Source organism: Triticum dicoccoides, chromosome 5A (assembly GCF_002162155.2).
Source record: "Triticum dicoccoides isolate Atlit2015 ecotype Zavitan chromosome 5A, WEW_v2.0, whole genome shotgun sequence".
Taxonomy (NCBI): Eukaryota; Viridiplantae; Streptophyta; class Magnoliopsida; order Poales; family Poaceae; genus Triticum; species Triticum dicoccoides.
The window spans coordinates 712,640,389-712,658,051 of record NC_041388.1 but is presented as its reverse complement, the minus strand read 5'-3'; the positions used below and the strand labels follow the sequence as shown (position 1 = coordinate 712,658,051).

The following is a 17,663-nucleotide window of genomic DNA, read 5'->3' as shown; positions in this document are numbered from 1 at the left end:
GCCAATACCTGCTACACTTCCAAGGGCACCAATTTGGAATGATGATCTAATAGCAAAAGTCATGAAGAAAGACAAGGAAGGACCAGGAGTGTACGGCAAGCTACGAGTGAGTAATTTTGCAAGTTGCTTTTTTGTTCAAGAATTACTTAATGTAGAAAACTCACATTAATATAAGGGCAGCAAGTTATGCTAGAAACAGTAACATGTTATCCTTTTTCCTATCCTTTTCTGTATACTTTTTTTCACTGTCCTTTTCTCTTAATGCATTCTTTGCCAAACACATTTTTACAAGTCTTTTGGCAAGTTGTATTACAAGGACTACCATAACTTGCCCGTGAGGGGAAGCATCTGACTATGTTAGGGTAGTGGGGTATTTTTGTGGAGGGCCAAGTCTTTCTTACCACACAAAGAAGAAGGCAGTTATATTACAAGTTCTTTGTCATGGAAATCATGACAATAAAATCCATAGAAAATACACGGGCAACTTACACTATAAGGACCAGCATAACTTGCCTGTTTATCAAGTGTTCATATTCATGCAAGATATTCACAATGTCCTTCTAGTTTTAATGATTGGGATCATGCCGAAATCCATAGTAAAATGTTTGCAACCAAATCACGCAGTCCCCTCTGAAATCATACTACTTTACGTTTTTTTTCCATGGACGGTATTCATTCATGTTATTTTTCTTGTCTTTTTTGATGAAAAACAGCTCGAAACTGAATTCTCACGCTGCGCAAACGACAGTTTGTTTGGAAGTTTGGATCATGTATCAAAATTTGTTGCTGCTAGGTTGCCCGAAAGCTACGACAGCTACGTAAGTGAAAATGGAGAGAAAATCCCTTTTGTTTCTTTTTCCTCTCCTTTTTCTGTATTTTTTATTCTGATCTCAATGTTTATCTGATGCCCATTTTTCTCCTTTTCTTGTTTTGTCGTTCACAGAAGCAAAACCGGATAACAGGACTGGTCCATGATATGTGCACTGAAATGTCACATGCTGTTGGGAAGTTTGTTATCGGCTTAGGTAAACTCGACGAGGAGGAACCTGGCACTAGCCGGAACATGGACAATCCACCACACGCAACTGAACAACACAGCAGTCGGAGGAAGCGAGCAACGCCAAAAGTGACTCACCACAACTCAAGTGAGGACGAGGAGTCATTCAAGTCAGATGAAGAGAGTGAAGATGAGGACGAGAGCGAAGATAAGGAATCAGAATCAAGTAGTGACAACTCAGGGGATGGAAGCGAGGATGGTGGCCTAGGTGACGATGACGATGATGATGATGATAGTCATCAAGGAGGCAATGTCAGTCACAGTTCTGCGGAGGAGGTTGACGAGGATACTGAGGAGACACATAAATCAAAAGAAAATAAGGACGACAATGATGACACCATGTATGGAGGGAATGACAGTGGTACCCAATGTGATGAGGGACATAAACACCAGGTTGACGCACAGCGTAACCGCGAAGCCGATGATGATGAAACAGAGGAAGATGATGAAGCTGAGGACGGCCAGGAACATGTTGAGGAGGGAAGTGCCAAGAGAAATGATGATGGAAACAGAGATGACGAGGACCACTATGGAGGTGGCAATGTAGGAGGGTACAATAGGAACAACACTTCTGATGGAGATGAAGGTGGAGGAAGCTCAAGCAGCAGCAAGGATGATGACAGTGCATCAAATTTCCGCATCAAGCTGAGTGATGGCAAACAACAAGGAGGTGCTTTAGAAACATTTTCACTTCGAGATATGGTCAGGATGGAATTCAAGAAGAAGTGGGACCCTTTCCGAAATCAACTTGAGACACCTAAAGTTTGGGATGGGCGAAATATTCAATCATATACCAACTTGTTATTCCAGCAGATGTTGTTAAACAATGAAGAAAAAGAAGTAGGCATCAAATTTAATCATGAGGAGATATGCCCTCCCAAAGCACGGAAAGAACTCATGCAAGAAATTTGCGGAATAAAACAGTCAGAACCAAATTCAAGAGATTGTTCTCACAAAGTTCTACCCCCAATGCAACCAAGGAAGCAAAAGAGAGTGTCATTCAACCTGGTCCCGAAACCTGCTGTCCCTGTAGAAAACAGGCAACTCCCCAAGGCACTAATATCAGCACTCAAACCTAAGGGGCAAACTCAAAAAGTTCAAGAGGCAACTGAGGTGACAAAGACAGCAAGTCTAGCAAAAGGTGAAGCAACTTGCATGGTTATGCAGGCAAGTCAAAATTCAAACAAAGCAGGGACTGCAGACTTATCTTCTGCGCATCCAGGAACACATGAAGTAAAAAAAGATCATTTTGACAAGATTCCAAAATTATTTGAGCCAATGACATTGGGAGAGAAGAGCAAGCAAGCAAGTCCAATGGAAAACTTGCCCACCACAGCAATTAAGTCGCTTTGTAGTAACCCACAACGTGACACCTTACCAGGCTCTAGTGGAAATCAAGCAAGCAAAGTGGAGGTGTTGCCTACAAGGAGTACTCATGTCGTTTCACAAAGGGTTGATGGAAAACAAATAGTACCAGACGAGAACTTGCCAAGGTCTCCTGCTGATTTGCCTACAATGACAACTGAACTTGCCAGGGAACCTAATATTGGTGGAAATCAAACACAGCCAGAAGATAAGTTGCCCAGATTTGTTACTCAGTTGCCTGCAAGGAGCCAACAACTTGCTACATCACCTACATCTGGTGGAAATCAAACAGTGTGTGAGCAGAAGTTGTGCAGCCCTATTGTTGATTTGCCTGCTAGGAGCCCTCAAGCTGCCACCACAGAGAAGTTGCATAGAATTGAAAAGGTGATGCCTCCAAGGTCAGATGTAACATATCTAGGACCTGTAGCAAAGTTACTCAAGACTAACCTCACGTTGCCCTCGACACAACTCCAAGGTGATGCACTGACAGAGATTTTCCAAGAGAGTCAAGCTGTAGACTTGCTTAGTTATGATCTCAACTTCCCTAGCTCAAATTCCCACTGTGCAGAAAAGCAAGTGAATGATGCAAACAAGGAGAAGTGCCCATCGGTGCCACACCACGAGCAAAATGTTGATACAGTTAAGATAAATGAAATCTTAGCAAAGTGTGCTGTTCCAACAGATGCACACATCCACATTGCAGGACGGAGAATAGTTGAAGAGTCAACCAAGGAGCTTCAGAGCACAAGGGTGTCAGGGACGTGGGATGAGTACTGTCCAGCACCCAGTTTTGGGCTGATTTTGGAGGAGCTGGAACCAGGTCTCGAGGAAAGAAACAAGGAAAGCATACATTTGCAGGGTGTTCTTGATGCGCAAGCAGGGAAAGTCGCAACAACAAGCACAACAGAAACAATAAACCTCGAGAATGATGAATGGGATGCATAGCAAATAGAGGCAGCGTGTGTTGAAGCAGAGAGAAGGTCGAAAGAATTTGTTGGGCAATGTGCTGATGGTACCTTGTCACCAACTAACTTCAATACGCCAGAAAGAGTCTCCACCAAGACTGATGATGGATCAGGTGGCAAATTTTCAAGCAGCAGTAGTTCAGGGGAGTTAATTACCAATCAGTATGAGAGGAGGCTCATAAAGCCGTCTGCACCTTTGAGGTCACCTTTCTTGGACCTTGACACCAAAAAGGAATTCTATTGCAAACCCGAAGTCAACCGTTTGTATGCGTCTGTTATTTTGCATGCAAGGATCTGTGTAGAACAATCACCCGACAATGACATCGGGTACGTACTCAAGTTTCATCATTGTTTTTTCTCAAGCAACTTCAATGCTCATGTCTCAAGCAACTACAATGCTCTCATGCTTTTGTCTTGAATGTTGCAGCCCAAATGTCATCGATTTCAATGGGTACTTTGTAACTGTGAGGGAGCTTGCAGAGTCAATGAAGTGTGACGGTTTTGTCCTTTCGCATGTCTTCGAAGTTGGCTTACAGTCTATAATACATAACTTGCCACCAGACTCAAGGAAAGTTATCATGCCAGTTAGATTCTCGGTAGGAGAAGCACACATACTAGTGTTCTATTTTTGTGCATTCCTTTTCACCCTTTTATATGAATTTTTTTTCAATCGTTTTACTTTTCGTGTACAGGTGAGGCTACAACAGATGGATTGGAACACACAAGAGATTACTTCCAAGTTCAAGAAGTCAAATCACTTGGACCGAAAAGACATGGTGAGTGCAATAACATAATGGATTTTTGACAAACTTGCTCATCTATTCAAACTAGTTTTTGACTCCCTTTTGCAATTTTTTTGTTGGGCAGAATGCCTCCTTTTTTAACCAATACTTGCCTAAACTAGAGATGTCGAATTGCTTTCACTGTCCTTTTCTGTATACCTTTTTTTCATTGTCCTTTTATCTTAATGCATTCTTTGCCAAACACATTTTTACAAGTCTTTTGGCAAGTTGTATTACAAGGACTACCATAACTTGCCCGTGGGGGGAAGCATCTGAGTATGTTGGGGTAGTGGGGTATTTGTGGAGGGCCAAGTGTTTCTTACCACACAAAGAAGAAGGCAGTTATATTACAAGTTCTTTGTCATGGAAATCATGACAACAAAATCCATAGAAAAAACACTAGCAACTTACACTATAAGGACCAGAGACTGCCAAGTCCTTTTTTGGCAGAAACCACAAGTTACCCCCCTACTAAAATTTCTTGTATCAATTTTTTTTTTACAGAACCACTAACGTGCTTTAAAAAAGCTGACAACTATAGTTAAGGAAAAAACCACAAGTTGCTCTCTTCTTTGGTAGTACTTGCATCATCTACAACCATAGATCTTACTAACTTTTTTAGAGAACCATTTTTTTCGCCCCAACTGAAGTTGCCAAGTTATTTATAGAAAAAACAGTGTGCCTTCTTTTTTTTCATTTAGCATATTGATACAGCATGTCAAGTTGGCTTCCTCTATTTCAGCATGTCACCTTTTTTCTCTCAATTTTTTGAATGTACAGATTATGTTCCCTATATTAGAGAATCTTGATCCAGCAAAACCAAAAACAGGGAATCATTACTGGGTCTTTAATCTGAACATAAGAGACAAGAGGTTTGAAGTCCTTGATTCATTGAGGACACTAGATGACTGTGTTTTGAACAATAAAGCTAGGTTGATAGCAGCAAGTGTTCGCAGTCTCTGGGATCACCACTATCGCAACTCGCATGTTGTGTTGGATGACTACCCACTGGTCAACATTGATGTTCCAAGGCAAAGCAATCAGTAAGTGGCTTTTTTCAACTCCAACTTCTGAAAACCAGATTTTTCCTACCTTTCTATACATATTTTTTGCTTTCTTTTAACTAGTTCCATTTTTTTGTTCATTGGTTCAACAACAGCATTGACTGCGGCATTTATGGCCTCACGAACACACGCAAATGGGTTGCCAGGGCTGTTCCAAATTATGAACCAAGCGATATACCAAATATCAGGAAGCAGTTGACCAGCATGTGGGTTTCATCTACACACAACAAAGCTCCTTGGAAGGATATTCTGGAGCTCTCGTAGGGTATGTTGACAGCACCCTTTTCCTTTTCATCTTTTCACCCGCATTATTTTTTTGAACATGGTAATTGAAGATATACATGCAAGTCACCATCGAAATGCAAGCAAAGAAACGCCATTTTTTGTCCAGATTGTACTGATTTTTGATGTAAGGGCATCATATTAGCATGAACTCGCCTGACCATCATATAGGTTAGAAGCCAAACATACTGTCATCCGAAGCTTTTTTTATCTGATTTTTTGTGTAATTAGCATGCTTCAACATCATATAGTTGCTTTTGGTTGACCATTTTTTTAGCTTCTAAATAATTTATTAGATACTTTTGTGTTGCGAACGCCTAATGCTAATGGTCAGGCAAGTTCACGCTAACTGTCAGGCAAGTTCATGTTGTAGATCAAACAACTTTTGGCATGTGTTTTTTCTGTCATCTATAATAGAGAACCGTCCTGCTGGGGGTCAGGCAAGTTCATGCTAACGGGTCAGGCAACTTGATGTTGTAGATCAGACTACTTTTGGCATGCGTTTTTCCTGCGACCTACCAGAGAGACCGCCCCGCTGTGGTTAGGCAAGTTCATACTAACATTCAGGCAAGTTGATACCAACGGGTAGGCAAGTTCATACTTGATGTTGTAGAATTAGACCCGTTTACTGGTTATGAGTTTTTGGGAGGAGGCAAGACCATGCTGTAGGATTAGATATACTAGCAGCAGCAGTAGGGTCAGAGCAGCATGGAGCAGGCGCTGGGGTTAGGCAAGTTCATACTAACATTCAGGCAAGTTGATACCAACTTATAGGCAAGTTCATACTTGATGTTGTAGAATTAGACCCGGTTACTGGGTATGAGTTTTTGGGACGAAGCAAGACCATGCTAAAATGGTCAGGCAAGACCATGTTGTAGGATTAGATATACATGCAAGTCACCATCGAAATGCAGGGAAAAACACCATTTTTCCTGATTTTCGTAGGTACTACTATGTGCAAAACAAAGGCAAAAGATGCATCATGCACAAAAAATCACCAAACAGAAGCAAATATATAGTCGCAGGAAAGACAAAAAAGAATTAGCACAAATCAAATCTTAAGTTTTTGCCCATGTTTGGGTAGCGCTAAAATAGGTTGCACAAATGCATTTCATGACTTTTTCTTCACTACAGACTGACCAAAAAACATGGTCCATCTTTTTTTGCCTCTTCATAGCATTCCACCGCTTGTTTTTGCTTTCTCCCCTTGCCCTTTTCACACCAATCTTGCCTCGCAGTTCGCTGCATTGTGGTCAACAGAAACGCAGAAACTACACTTGTTCTTCCTTTTGGGGTGCAGTTCTAGCGCTGATTCGATTCGTTTAGATTTCGCTCTCCCTTTGGTACTGGACTTTGGCGGGTCCCTCGGAATAGGTGGAGGAGCTGCAGAACCACCAGGGGCGTCAGGGTACGGTGCAACACCAGCACTTGCCTGCCCAGTGCTTCTTGATGGTGGCGGTGGAGGAGCACCAGCAGTTGTTTGACCATGCCCACTTGGGGCGTCAGGGTACGGTGCAACACCAGCACTTGCCTGCCCAGTGCTTCCTGATGGAGGCTATGCACGAGCCCCAAACGGTGGCGGTGGAGGAGGGCCACCAGTAGTTGTATGAGGATCCGTGCGTATAGCACGTGTAGGCGCCGAGGTTTTCTTTTTCTTGGATAATTTTAGGTGCGCAAGCTCTGTGCGAGCTGCACGCATATGCTTCTTCAGAACCTCTACAGCAGCATCGGATACACATGCAACTTTAGCCAAGCTTGTAAAATCCATCTGCAGGGTTTTTTGTCGCACTAGCCTTTTTGACAAAGGTGGCATTTCATCCTGTGGCACTTCCGCGGTGGTGGGCACACCAGGAACTGCCAGGGGAGTCCACCTACGAATGATGTAGTGCGCTGGTATTACATCCACTCCAAGGTGGGTAAATACCTTCAGGATATGGCAGCAAAGGATACCATCTCTGTCCATCTTGCAGCACTCACAAATATAGTTGCCTGCATCACTTTCCACTGATACAAAATAGTGCCTGGATCCATATTTTGCAACCCACTCCCGGTTAGGCTCAAGCTCATATAAATGTGGACCACGGGGGTGTACATTGTACCTTCCAATCATCTCAAACTCATCCCGAAACTTCCTGTACAAGTCTCTTGTGTAGGCTTCATATGCTTGCTTTTCGATGGGGAAATGTGACCACAATTCAGTTTCCAAGTGCTCTATCCTATAATCTTGCGCACCCTCCCGGACAAGCACATGGGTTTGAATCTTCTCATATTGCTTCACAAAGTTTAGGATAGAACCGTGCGGGTTCACATATCGCTTGAGGACAGCGTTGAACCCTTCGCTTCGTTGTGTTGATTGCAAGAATGGGAAGAACCTACGCTTGAAGTAGCACGGCACCCATGTTTGACGGTACTCATAGAGTTTGTCAAAGTGTGTGCCAATTGCAGCCTGATATTTGGTCATTAGAGCAGCCCAACTTGCCTCAAATTCTTCTGGTGTGAAGCTAAAGTCTACACACTCGTTGAAATCCTTTGATAAACCAGGGTTCCTGCCCAACATTGCCCCAAGCTTCTCTTGAGCTTTTTTCATTATATGCCAACGACATCGCCGATGCACACTTGTAGGGAAAATGTTCTTAATTGATTCAGCCATAGCAATATCTTGGTCAGTTATGATGTTGTCAGGAGCTCGGCCATTCATTGCTTCAAGGAATGCACCAAACAACCAATCAAAGCTCGTTTTCAATTCTTGCCTAACAAATCCACACCCCAACATGAATGACTGCCCGTGGCGGTTAATGCCAATGAACGGTGCAAACGGCATGTTATACATGTTTGTCATGTATGTCGTGTCGAAGGAGACACAATCATGGTAAGCCTCAGCATACGCTCTGCGAGCTGCTCCATCAACCCAGAAAATATTGACAACCCTATCCTCCTCATCATATTTGACATTGTAGAAAAAATCTGGGTCCATTCTCTGTTGATCCTTGAAGTAAGCAACTGTCTCAATCATATCTCCTTCCCTCGTTGCCATCTTGTTCAAGCCGGATTTCAGATTTGATATTGCTTTAGTTGCATAAGGCATGATTAGCTCTGACCCATAAAATTCAGACATGATGTTCATCGTACGCCCTGCAACAAATACATGAAAAAAATCAGGCTTTGTTTGCATGAAGAAACACAAAGCAAGCTAGTTATTCAAATTACTAACTACCACAGAAACTCGTGAAGTTGCTTACACTACAAGAATCACAAGTTGCCTACTTTCTTATACAAGAACTTGCCTCGCCTCTAGGATGCCAAGGGTTTGTTTTTCCTTTTTCTATAGGTTGTACAATGAGCTAAAATAGACTGTATACTTACATGGGACGCAAAGGTAAACACAAATAAGTATGTGCAAGCAACTTGCTTAAAACAGAACAAGCAACTTGCTTAAAACAGAACAAGCAACTTGCAGGGAGCAAAAAAGGCAACTCCGTGTAAATTATTTTTTCAGAGGACCCACAAAGTTACATAATTGCAAGCAATTATGTAGAAACCACAAAAAGTTTCCCATGTGATACCAGATTAGTTGGCAAAAACAGGAACTAAGTACAAGCAACTTGCAAAATAATAACAGGCAACTTTATGAAAAAATTCTCCTAAGAAAACAGAGTTTTTTTTGTTGAATGTATGCACAGACCTGTGGTCAAATTACAGTTATGAAGATTCTTCAGGAATAGTTTTTCTTCCGGAGGAATCCCTTGATGTGATCGGAGGTACTTAGTTAGTGATGGTTTGTCAACCAATGCATGATTGCGTTCACGAACAAAGAAAATCACCTCCCACCGGCTGTCCATTAACTTCACAACCATTCTTGCTCTGCACCCTGTTTGGACTATTGTATCTCGCTTTCTTTTCTTAGGTTTCTTCTTCTTTTTACACTCATCATCAAGGAAGACAATCTCGTCATCCTCAACATCATTGCCATCTCCATTCAAATCTTCAATCACATCTAGGACAGGGGCAGTTTCCGCACCTCCGTCATCAACTTTCGGTTTTCGGTATTTGTTGCAAACAAATTGTTGCTTTTCCAGCAAACCAGATTTTGTTGATTTCCTGGAAGTGTTCATCTTGATTGAAAACCCAAGTCGGAGAGCATATGCATTATAGTGTTCTTTTGCACCCTCGAGAGTATCAAACCTCATGCCTATTTAAGGCTCTTTTGGTTGTGACCAAGCTTCATCATCATTGTCATTTCCCACAACACCCTGTCCAATAGTTCCACCTGTCTCTCCAATTGTGGTGGTGTCATCAAAAGTATCACCTTCTGTCTGCATAGCTTCTTCAGGTGCAGCAGGAGCATGTTGGGTGCTGATGGGATTAGGCGATTCCCCTACAACTTCATTGTAGACACCACCAGGTAGTGGGGCATTAGGCTGCGTGCAGTACATGGGGTCTTCAACTCCAATTCCACCCGTAAAATGCACTTCAGAATGACCATCATCATCAGGAAATTCATTTAAGTCAATCATCTCCACCCTGTTTTGACAAAAAAGGAAATAATGATTGTACAGGCAACTTAATAAGGCAACTCTAGAAGCAAATGTTCAATACAGATTTGATGCAATAATGAATGTTCATTTTCTGTTTTTGCACTAATATCTTTCAATGCCTTTCATTCTGCAACAGCGGCTCTTTTTAATGTTTTCCTGTTTATCCTTTGTTCTTTTATCAGGAAATGCGAAAAAGTGAAAGAGATGGTTTATGATTCTCCATTTTCTTCGTGTCTGAATGAAGTTATAGTGGCAGATATATGAACAAGGCAGAAGAATACTATGTAATCTTTCTTTTCTTTTTTTCATTAGCTTTTTTCGATGCCATATATGATGTGTGTTTCGAACATGCGTGCTTGGACATGACATAGCTTTGGGTAACTCGTTTGCAGAACATCCTTATACTATTATGAAGTTCACTTGCCTAATGTCTCATAACTTTCTGGTTCGCTTCTGCCAAAGTTCTATCTGGGGTTGCCACAGGTTTTGTATACAGGATTCACAATTACTGAAGCACCGTTTCTTATTGGTAGTAAGGTTGTGAAGTTGGCAAGGAAGTCGAAAAGAAGGCAACTCATTAGGTACTTCTCTCCACCCATCTCTCATGCTACATATCTTTTTCTGCATTACTGAATAAAAACTTCTTTGTTTATAGCACTTGCCTGGAGTAGAAATAGGACTTGCCTACATTTGTATTACAGTACTTGCCCACATTTTTTATCTCATCAACTTGGCTAGCCCCACTATACATGAAATTTTACATCTGATCTTGAATTTTTTTTCACAATGCCCAAAAGAAGGCATCTTATTAGGTACTACTATCTGTTCTAGAACAAGACTTGCCTGCATTACATTACAGCACTTGCCTGCACTAGGACAAGACTTGCCTACATTACATTACAGTACTTTGCCCAATTTTTTTACATTACAGCAATTGCCTGCGAAAAGAACATGATTTGCCTACATTTTCCCAAAAACTAGTGCAAATGCATACATCCCAACAAAAACTAGGGGGGGAAACAGAACTTGCCTGCAGATATAACTCAACTTGCCAACCCTGTCAACTCAACTTGCCCACAAGCATGTGTTTTTTTGGAACAACGCCTGCTTTTCCAGATCTGAGTCTTTTGCTAACCATGTGGATGCTAATTCTCTACAATTCCTATGCTTTTTTGACTTTTTTTGTCCCTCTTATGTCTTATGCTTTTTTTGACTTGCAAAACCCTTTTTTTTTGGTGCAGCAAAGAGGTTGGCCATGGGGGGAAGGATGAACATAGACTTACCAGCAGATGTAGGAGAAGGCAGGGCTAACAGGGGAGGAGGTGCGGGGCAAGAGTTTCCTGGTGGTGCTGTTGGATTTTTTGGGCTGGGTCAAACTGCAGCTGTAGCCATGGAGTTCTGGATCTAGTGTCAATGGCGTTCTTGGGGGGGAAACGAGGGGACGAAGAAGGGAGCCACCGCGTGAGGTTGGGGAGAAAAAGGAGGATGAAGGAGGCGCCCACCAAGGGCTAGCGTAGGACCGACGCGCGATGTGTTGATTGGAGGGGGTGGATAGCATAGCTAGGCATGTGCGGGGAGGAGAATCCCCTGTTTCCTTTTCTGTTACGACAGCTGGCAGGGAGCTATCTCCCTTGCCTTTTCTGGGCGTGCGCCCAGACCAACCAACGAGCCAACGGGTGCTGGCGAGCAGCGTCCTTAAAAATATATACAAAAGAAAAACGCATGCTTGACATCATCATAACGGCAGCCTGATGTATGGCTACTGGGCCTCACACGAAGCGAGACATAGCCCTGCAGCCTATGTGGATGGTGGGGGCCCAGGCGACCGCCCCACTTCCCTTCCCCAAGGCCGGCCCTGGAGGAAGACAACATGAAGTCATCTCTCTTCAGGAAGGTCTAGCTGGCCTGAATCCTCACGTGCTAATGGTGATTCTATGAAAGAAAATGAAAAAATGAATTTGTTTTGTTGTTCTTCTGGTATAATACTGGGGTTCTTGTGGTGTATTCAAGTCTAGGATTATGTCTATTGCAGAAAGTAAGTTGTTTAGGAGTCATGAAGATCTCCATAGCCGAGGACGTATCTGGTGCACCCAACCTTCTTGTGCTACCGGTGCACCGTACGTGTAAAATGTTCAAAAAAATCCAATAAAAAATTATTGTATTGACAAAATATCAACTATGCTGTCACAAAAATTAAAATTAAAATTAAAAACATTGCTCGAGATATAAAAATGACAAATGTGGCATCAATGTGACAATGGGCCAAATAAAAAGCCCAACTTGTGTTATGTACTATTCAATGTCAAATTTGTCTTTTTTGTATCTTGAGCTATGTTTTGAATTTTTGTGACAACATACATTAATGTTATGTTAATGTGCTCATATTTTCTAAAAAAATAATCAAACATTTAAAAATGTGCTACACGAGTCTGGTGCACCGGTAGCACAAGAAGCTCCGGTGCACCAGATACGTTCTCCCAAGTAGCTCACTCCCAAACAGTTTTTTCTTCTTCTTCTAAAAACCCTAAGAAACCATACTAAAGGTTTGGTACAATTTAGCAACGCGTATGATCACCCGCTGGCACTATACACTTATGCGGTTCGCTTCCCTATTTTGTTTAGGGCAATCATCCCATGAGTAAATATAGGAGTAGCTTGTTTCGTCCGACGCGGTCTCGAGACATAGGCGCAACGAAGCGTGTCGCATCGTGCACCGTACCATTTCATCTAGATTTGAATTTTTTTTTTTTTTGAAACGAGGCAAAAGACTTGCCATTTTCATCTAGATTTATGAAGCAATCAATAATTCAAGAAAGACAACTAGTAGGAGTAGCGAGAAGTTTACAACATGAGCAGAAAACAGAGGGATCTATACGGTAATCACAATTTCCACTAAAAGAAACAAAAAGGATCAAATTTACGAGTTCACATAGACCCACACCTATGCTACTCCCTCTGTTCCATGTTAAATGTCGCTGATTTAGTAGTACAACTTTATACATAATATGGTACGGGGGGACTATCCAAAACACCTCTACATACTGAATCCAAAACATGGCAACATGGCACCACTCGGTAGAAATGCTTCCGCCGGTCATCTCCTTTGGCTCATTCGTGATGAGGCCATTAAGAGAACCGTACGTGAAGCAAAAAAATGGGCGCATTTTGAGCAATGAAGCAACCACAAATTGCTTCCGAGCTACCCTCTCTTCTTTACTGTTTTCTGTTTCAGGAAATCATGGAAACTCTGTACACGGCAGAGTTGGCACGGCAGGGTGCTGCCTGCAAGTCGTGTCTGGAACTCTGGATCGAGGCTTTAGTTAGGACGCGTTCATCTGATCCAGGAGTATGACCACGGCCATGGCCAGCGCCGGCTCCAAGTCCGGCTCCACCATCAGCCGGAACACGTCCGGGCCGACGGCGGCCTCCTTCCGGGACACCGTCGCCACGCGCTGCCGCTGGTTGCCGCCCGAGGCGCAGGAAGTGCAGGCGAACATGTCGAGGCTGCGGCCGGCGTACGAGCCCTCCACATCGTACCGGCAGCCAGGCGCATCCCCAGTGCCGTCCAACGATCGCGGCGGCGACAGGCGAGCGAGGGACTTGGTCCGGAGCAAACTCCTGTTCCGCCGCGCCGTGAACCGCCTGGGCGCCGGCTCGTCGCCGTCGCCGTCGTAGACGAGCCACTCCTCCGCCAGACTCAGCTTCTGCACCACCATCACGACGAGACCAACATCAAATTTGAGATCCCAACAAATCAAATCAAATCAACAAGGAACACCGGCCCGGATCAAGTCAAACCAACAACTCCTACCAAGAAAGAACGATACATACCTTGCGACGGACGGTGAGGATGGCGACGCCGTGGGCGTCCATGAGGACGACCTCGCGGGGCGAGCCGCGGGAGTGCGTCTCGACGCGGAACACGAGGTTGCCGTTGGTGTCAAACACGGTGAACCCCTTGCCGTTGAACAGCAGCGACCGGCGCCACACGGTCAGCGACACGGCCTCTCCCTTCTCCTCCGCCGCTGGTAGTGCCAGAGAAGCAGCAGCGACGTTGGGGTGCACCTTGATCTTGTTCATCGATGCAAGGAAGCTCCGGCGACGGGAGCTTGCTCGTGGTGTTGTATGCAGGAAGGGAGGCAGAGCAAGTCAAAGGGCCGGCCGGGGTAGGCGAGATAATGATATGAGAGGAGATTAGTGGTGTTGGGTGAGGTGAAACTGAGAATACTGTGGCGCCGTGGATTTATAGCACAGTATATGGGAATGCCCCTTGAGTTTCAGCTGCAACAAGGTTTCTTGTCAAATTAAAGTGGAATATGTGGGTCGGCAGCTCCGGAACAAACGAAACCGTGCTTCTCAACGGTTGAAACTAGGTTTCATCTCTGAGTATGAAAAACCCTAAGCAGCTCGATAGTATTGAAAGAAACTTTGCCATATAGTTTGTAGTTTTTTAATGTGTACCGAGAATGCTTTTTATTTGTTTTTCCATTAGTTTTAGTTTTTTTAAGCATTTATGTATGTGTTCGTTTTAATACAATCTTCACAATAACAATACTCCCTCTGGAAAAAACTATATAAGCGTTTAGATCACTGAAGTAGTGATCTAAACGTTTTTATATTTTTTTACAGAGGGAGTACACATCATCTAGCTTTTAATAAGATCCTTAGCCATGCTGAAACAGAGAACGACAATAACAAACAACCACCGTACACTAAACTAAAATATCCTACACAGGCAATGGAGCTAGCTGTTTAAGCACCTAGTCAAGCATGCTTGGCGTACGCATCGTGGAAGAGGTAAACCCATTTCGCGGTCGAAAGCACGCCACATCAGACACTCTAATCGGCGATTTTCGACGTAAACAAAGCCCGAAGTCGCCCCAATGCAGGGCGCTGTTAGCTCGGGCGGCACGGTAGGACCCACCTCCTCGTAGCTAGAGGCTCGCGAGCGCTCTCAACACGCTTGTGTATCATAACATAATATCGTGTAGTGTTATTTATTTTTAAGAAAGTGATCTCCTCGGCCTCTGCATCATTACAATGCAAGATTAAGATTGTATCACATAGTTTATTAACGCAACACCAACTTGGTATATTGTATCATTAAATGGGTGTCGTGAATGAACTGTCAAGTGCACCAAAACAAAAGACAATGCCCATGACAAAGGGGGCCAAGAAGGATAGTGCTTATGGAATCGCTGGCTGGAAAGTCCAAGCCGGAGAGAGGCTTTGCTTATGTAAAGTGAACGGTGATGGAGAAATAAACTCACCTGCTCCTACTTTCCCCTTTCTTGGTTCCTCAAATTCTGAAGCATGTACCAAACTGCGATCTGAAGCTATTTGGTGTGTGATCATTACAATGAGAAAAAAAAGGAATACTAATTCATCACGATACATATTATAATAAATAAGGTGTTGTTTTCACAAACGTAAGAATATGTTATTTAAGAAGCTGCTAGTACATTCTTCATGTTCCTTTACTCCCCCTTAATTACCATAATATCAGTTCATGTACGGTTATTTCAGCCTCCAAAGGTCTATCATCTACAATTTGCCGGCACCACGGTCCGTTCTTGGCAAACAACAATTGGTGTGCCGAAGCCGAGCTTAAATGCAAGATCTTCATGTGGCTTCTCCTTCATCGGAAGGCACTCACGGCTGACCGCCATCCGTGTGTGGCAGCATGACGAAGTTTGCAAACTTTGTCTATCCGGTATAAAAGTAATGAACACTTGGCGTGCGAAATGCTTCTTCTCTCGCGGAGTATGGGGAATTGTTTCAAACTGGCTTTCTATTTCCAACAGAATGCCACACATTTTCTTCCCCCTCAAAGAATGGTGGAATGGTAATATTGTCGATCGCGAGCCGCTACGCGTATTCGCTTTGGGCAAGCTATCATCTACTTGTCATGAAATCATTGGAAAGAGCGAAATAGACGCACTTTCAGTGGCACTTTTCTGACCGTGTTGAACAACGCTTACGTTGTGATGGAGGACATTACACGAGTTCTGTTGGCCTTTGCTTGGAAGATGTAGTTGTCACCTTATTTTTTTTCTTTTTCCATTTGGTCCCTATGTAAATAACATTATCTCCTTTTCTCTACCTTAATGAAAAGGGCAGTGCTCCTGCCTTCCCAAAAAAAAAATTAGTCTTCGACCTACAGATTGCTTCCAAATAAGGAAACCACATGGCGACCGCCGGCCGGCAACAACAAGTCTAGAGGACTAACATGAAGGCCACCGGTTGAGGCTATAGCACACGAGAACATCAAGACAAGCTGATCCGCGTCATCACAAGAACCACTCCTGCTGGAAAATAACAAAAAAAAAAGAGGATGACCCCCGGTCTCTGCATCTGAGCAATGCATATGGCCACTTTATTAATTATTCTCATAAGACCTTACAAATTAATACCACAGTAAGACTAAAGCCGCCGTCTAAGCAACAAACTGTCGCTACACCTATCCAGTTGATGAAGGAGCACAAATAGCCTGAGCCTAATACCAGACAGACATCGCAGCCAAACCTAACATCTAAGACCTAAGGACCCATCCAGGACGCCTACCGGGCATGGGTCTCGCCGGTCCGGCGTGCTCTCAGAGGCCGCCGTCGCCAACTGCCACCGTTCCATCTTCAGAACTGTACTGATGCATTAACCTTGCTCGGTCTAGCTATCGTCGACGCCACCACGGCGCCCAACGGCACCTCCTCCCTGCGCGCAAACAGTTGTGCACGTCGCGGTCGCCACTGATACATCTCAGCACCATGCTGCCAAGTACCACCAGCCGACACAGCTTGAAGTCTTTGGAAGATCTGTCGTGCGTAGCACCTGCCGATCAGGCATGACAAAGCGTAGCACCTGTCAGTCAGGCATGACTTAACATCTGCACCGAAGCTCCATGGTAAAACGATGATCATGTGTCTTGCCGGTCTTTTATGTGAGGGGTCGTTTTCCGGCCGTGTACATATTCGTGCGCTCAGCAGCCCATCCTCTCATCACAACCTGTAGCTGAATTTTACGCTCAATAGTGAACCAACTAGCTGTTATTAAGACACACCTATCACACACCCTGGTGTTGAACCATATAACGCACGCGTAGATTGGATGGTAGTAAATAGTGTTGTTTTGTGATTAGACGAATCAATCCAGCATCTTTTCTCAAATGCCCACTAGCCAAGTTATTGTGGCGTACAATACATGTGTCCTTCAATATCTGTCCTCCTAATAGCATCTTCAATTTATTTGAGACATTGTTAAATAGGGTAGAGTCTAAGACAGTGTCACATATTTGAGTCGGAGTGTGTGCATTCATTTGGGCTATTTGCAATTGTCGGAATGATGTTATTTTAACAGAAATAACATCAGTAATTTTTTGCATGCCATCTTCCCGGCGTCTGAATGGATCCGTAAGTGGTCGTTACTCAACCGTGCGGAAGTCAGGGAGCATATGGCATATGGATGCAACTGTTGGAGACGGTAGAATGGGATGTGTATAACCAGTTTGCATGACGAACCAATAACAGGATATGTGTTTAATCATCTTGTCATAGTTTCGTTGGTTGTGGCATTTTATTTCCTTTTCCTTTGAGTTTGCTTGCGAACATGTGTTGAAC

The 17,663-nt window shown here is 43.6% G+C and overlaps 2 protein-coding genes across 2 annotated transcripts; one reads left to right on the top strand and one right to left on the bottom strand.

Annotated features, from left to right (window-relative positions):
* The first annotated feature begins 949 nt into the window (after nucleotides 1-949).
* On the top strand, nucleotides 950-5,493 carry LOC119298620. Its single transcript, XM_037575953.1, has 5 exons — nucleotides 950-3,714; nucleotides 3,815-3,983; nucleotides 4,080-4,163; nucleotides 4,950-5,212; nucleotides 5,329-5,493. Exon 1 carries the CDS (start codon nucleotides 977-979, stop codon nucleotides 3,365-3,367), a length of 2,391 nt encoding a protein of 796 aa, XP_037431850.1. The 5' UTR covers nucleotides 950-976; the 3' UTR covers nucleotides 3,368-3,714; nucleotides 3,815-3,983; nucleotides 4,080-4,163; nucleotides 4,950-5,212; nucleotides 5,329-5,493.
* A 7,577-nt stretch (nucleotides 5,494-13,070) lies between these two features.
* Nucleotides 13,071-14,247, bottom strand: LOC119298619 (protein LURP-one-related 8-like). The gene is made up of 2 exons (XM_037575952.1): nucleotides 13,882-14,247; nucleotides 13,071-13,754 (listed from the first exon to the last, which is right to left on the bottom strand). Exons 1-2 carry the CDS (start codon nucleotides 14,128-14,130, stop codon nucleotides 13,371-13,373), a joined length of 633 nt encoding a protein of 210 aa, XP_037431849.1. The 5' UTR covers nucleotides 14,131-14,247; the 3' UTR covers nucleotides 13,071-13,370.
* Nucleotides 14,248-17,663: the final 3,416 nt, after the last annotated feature.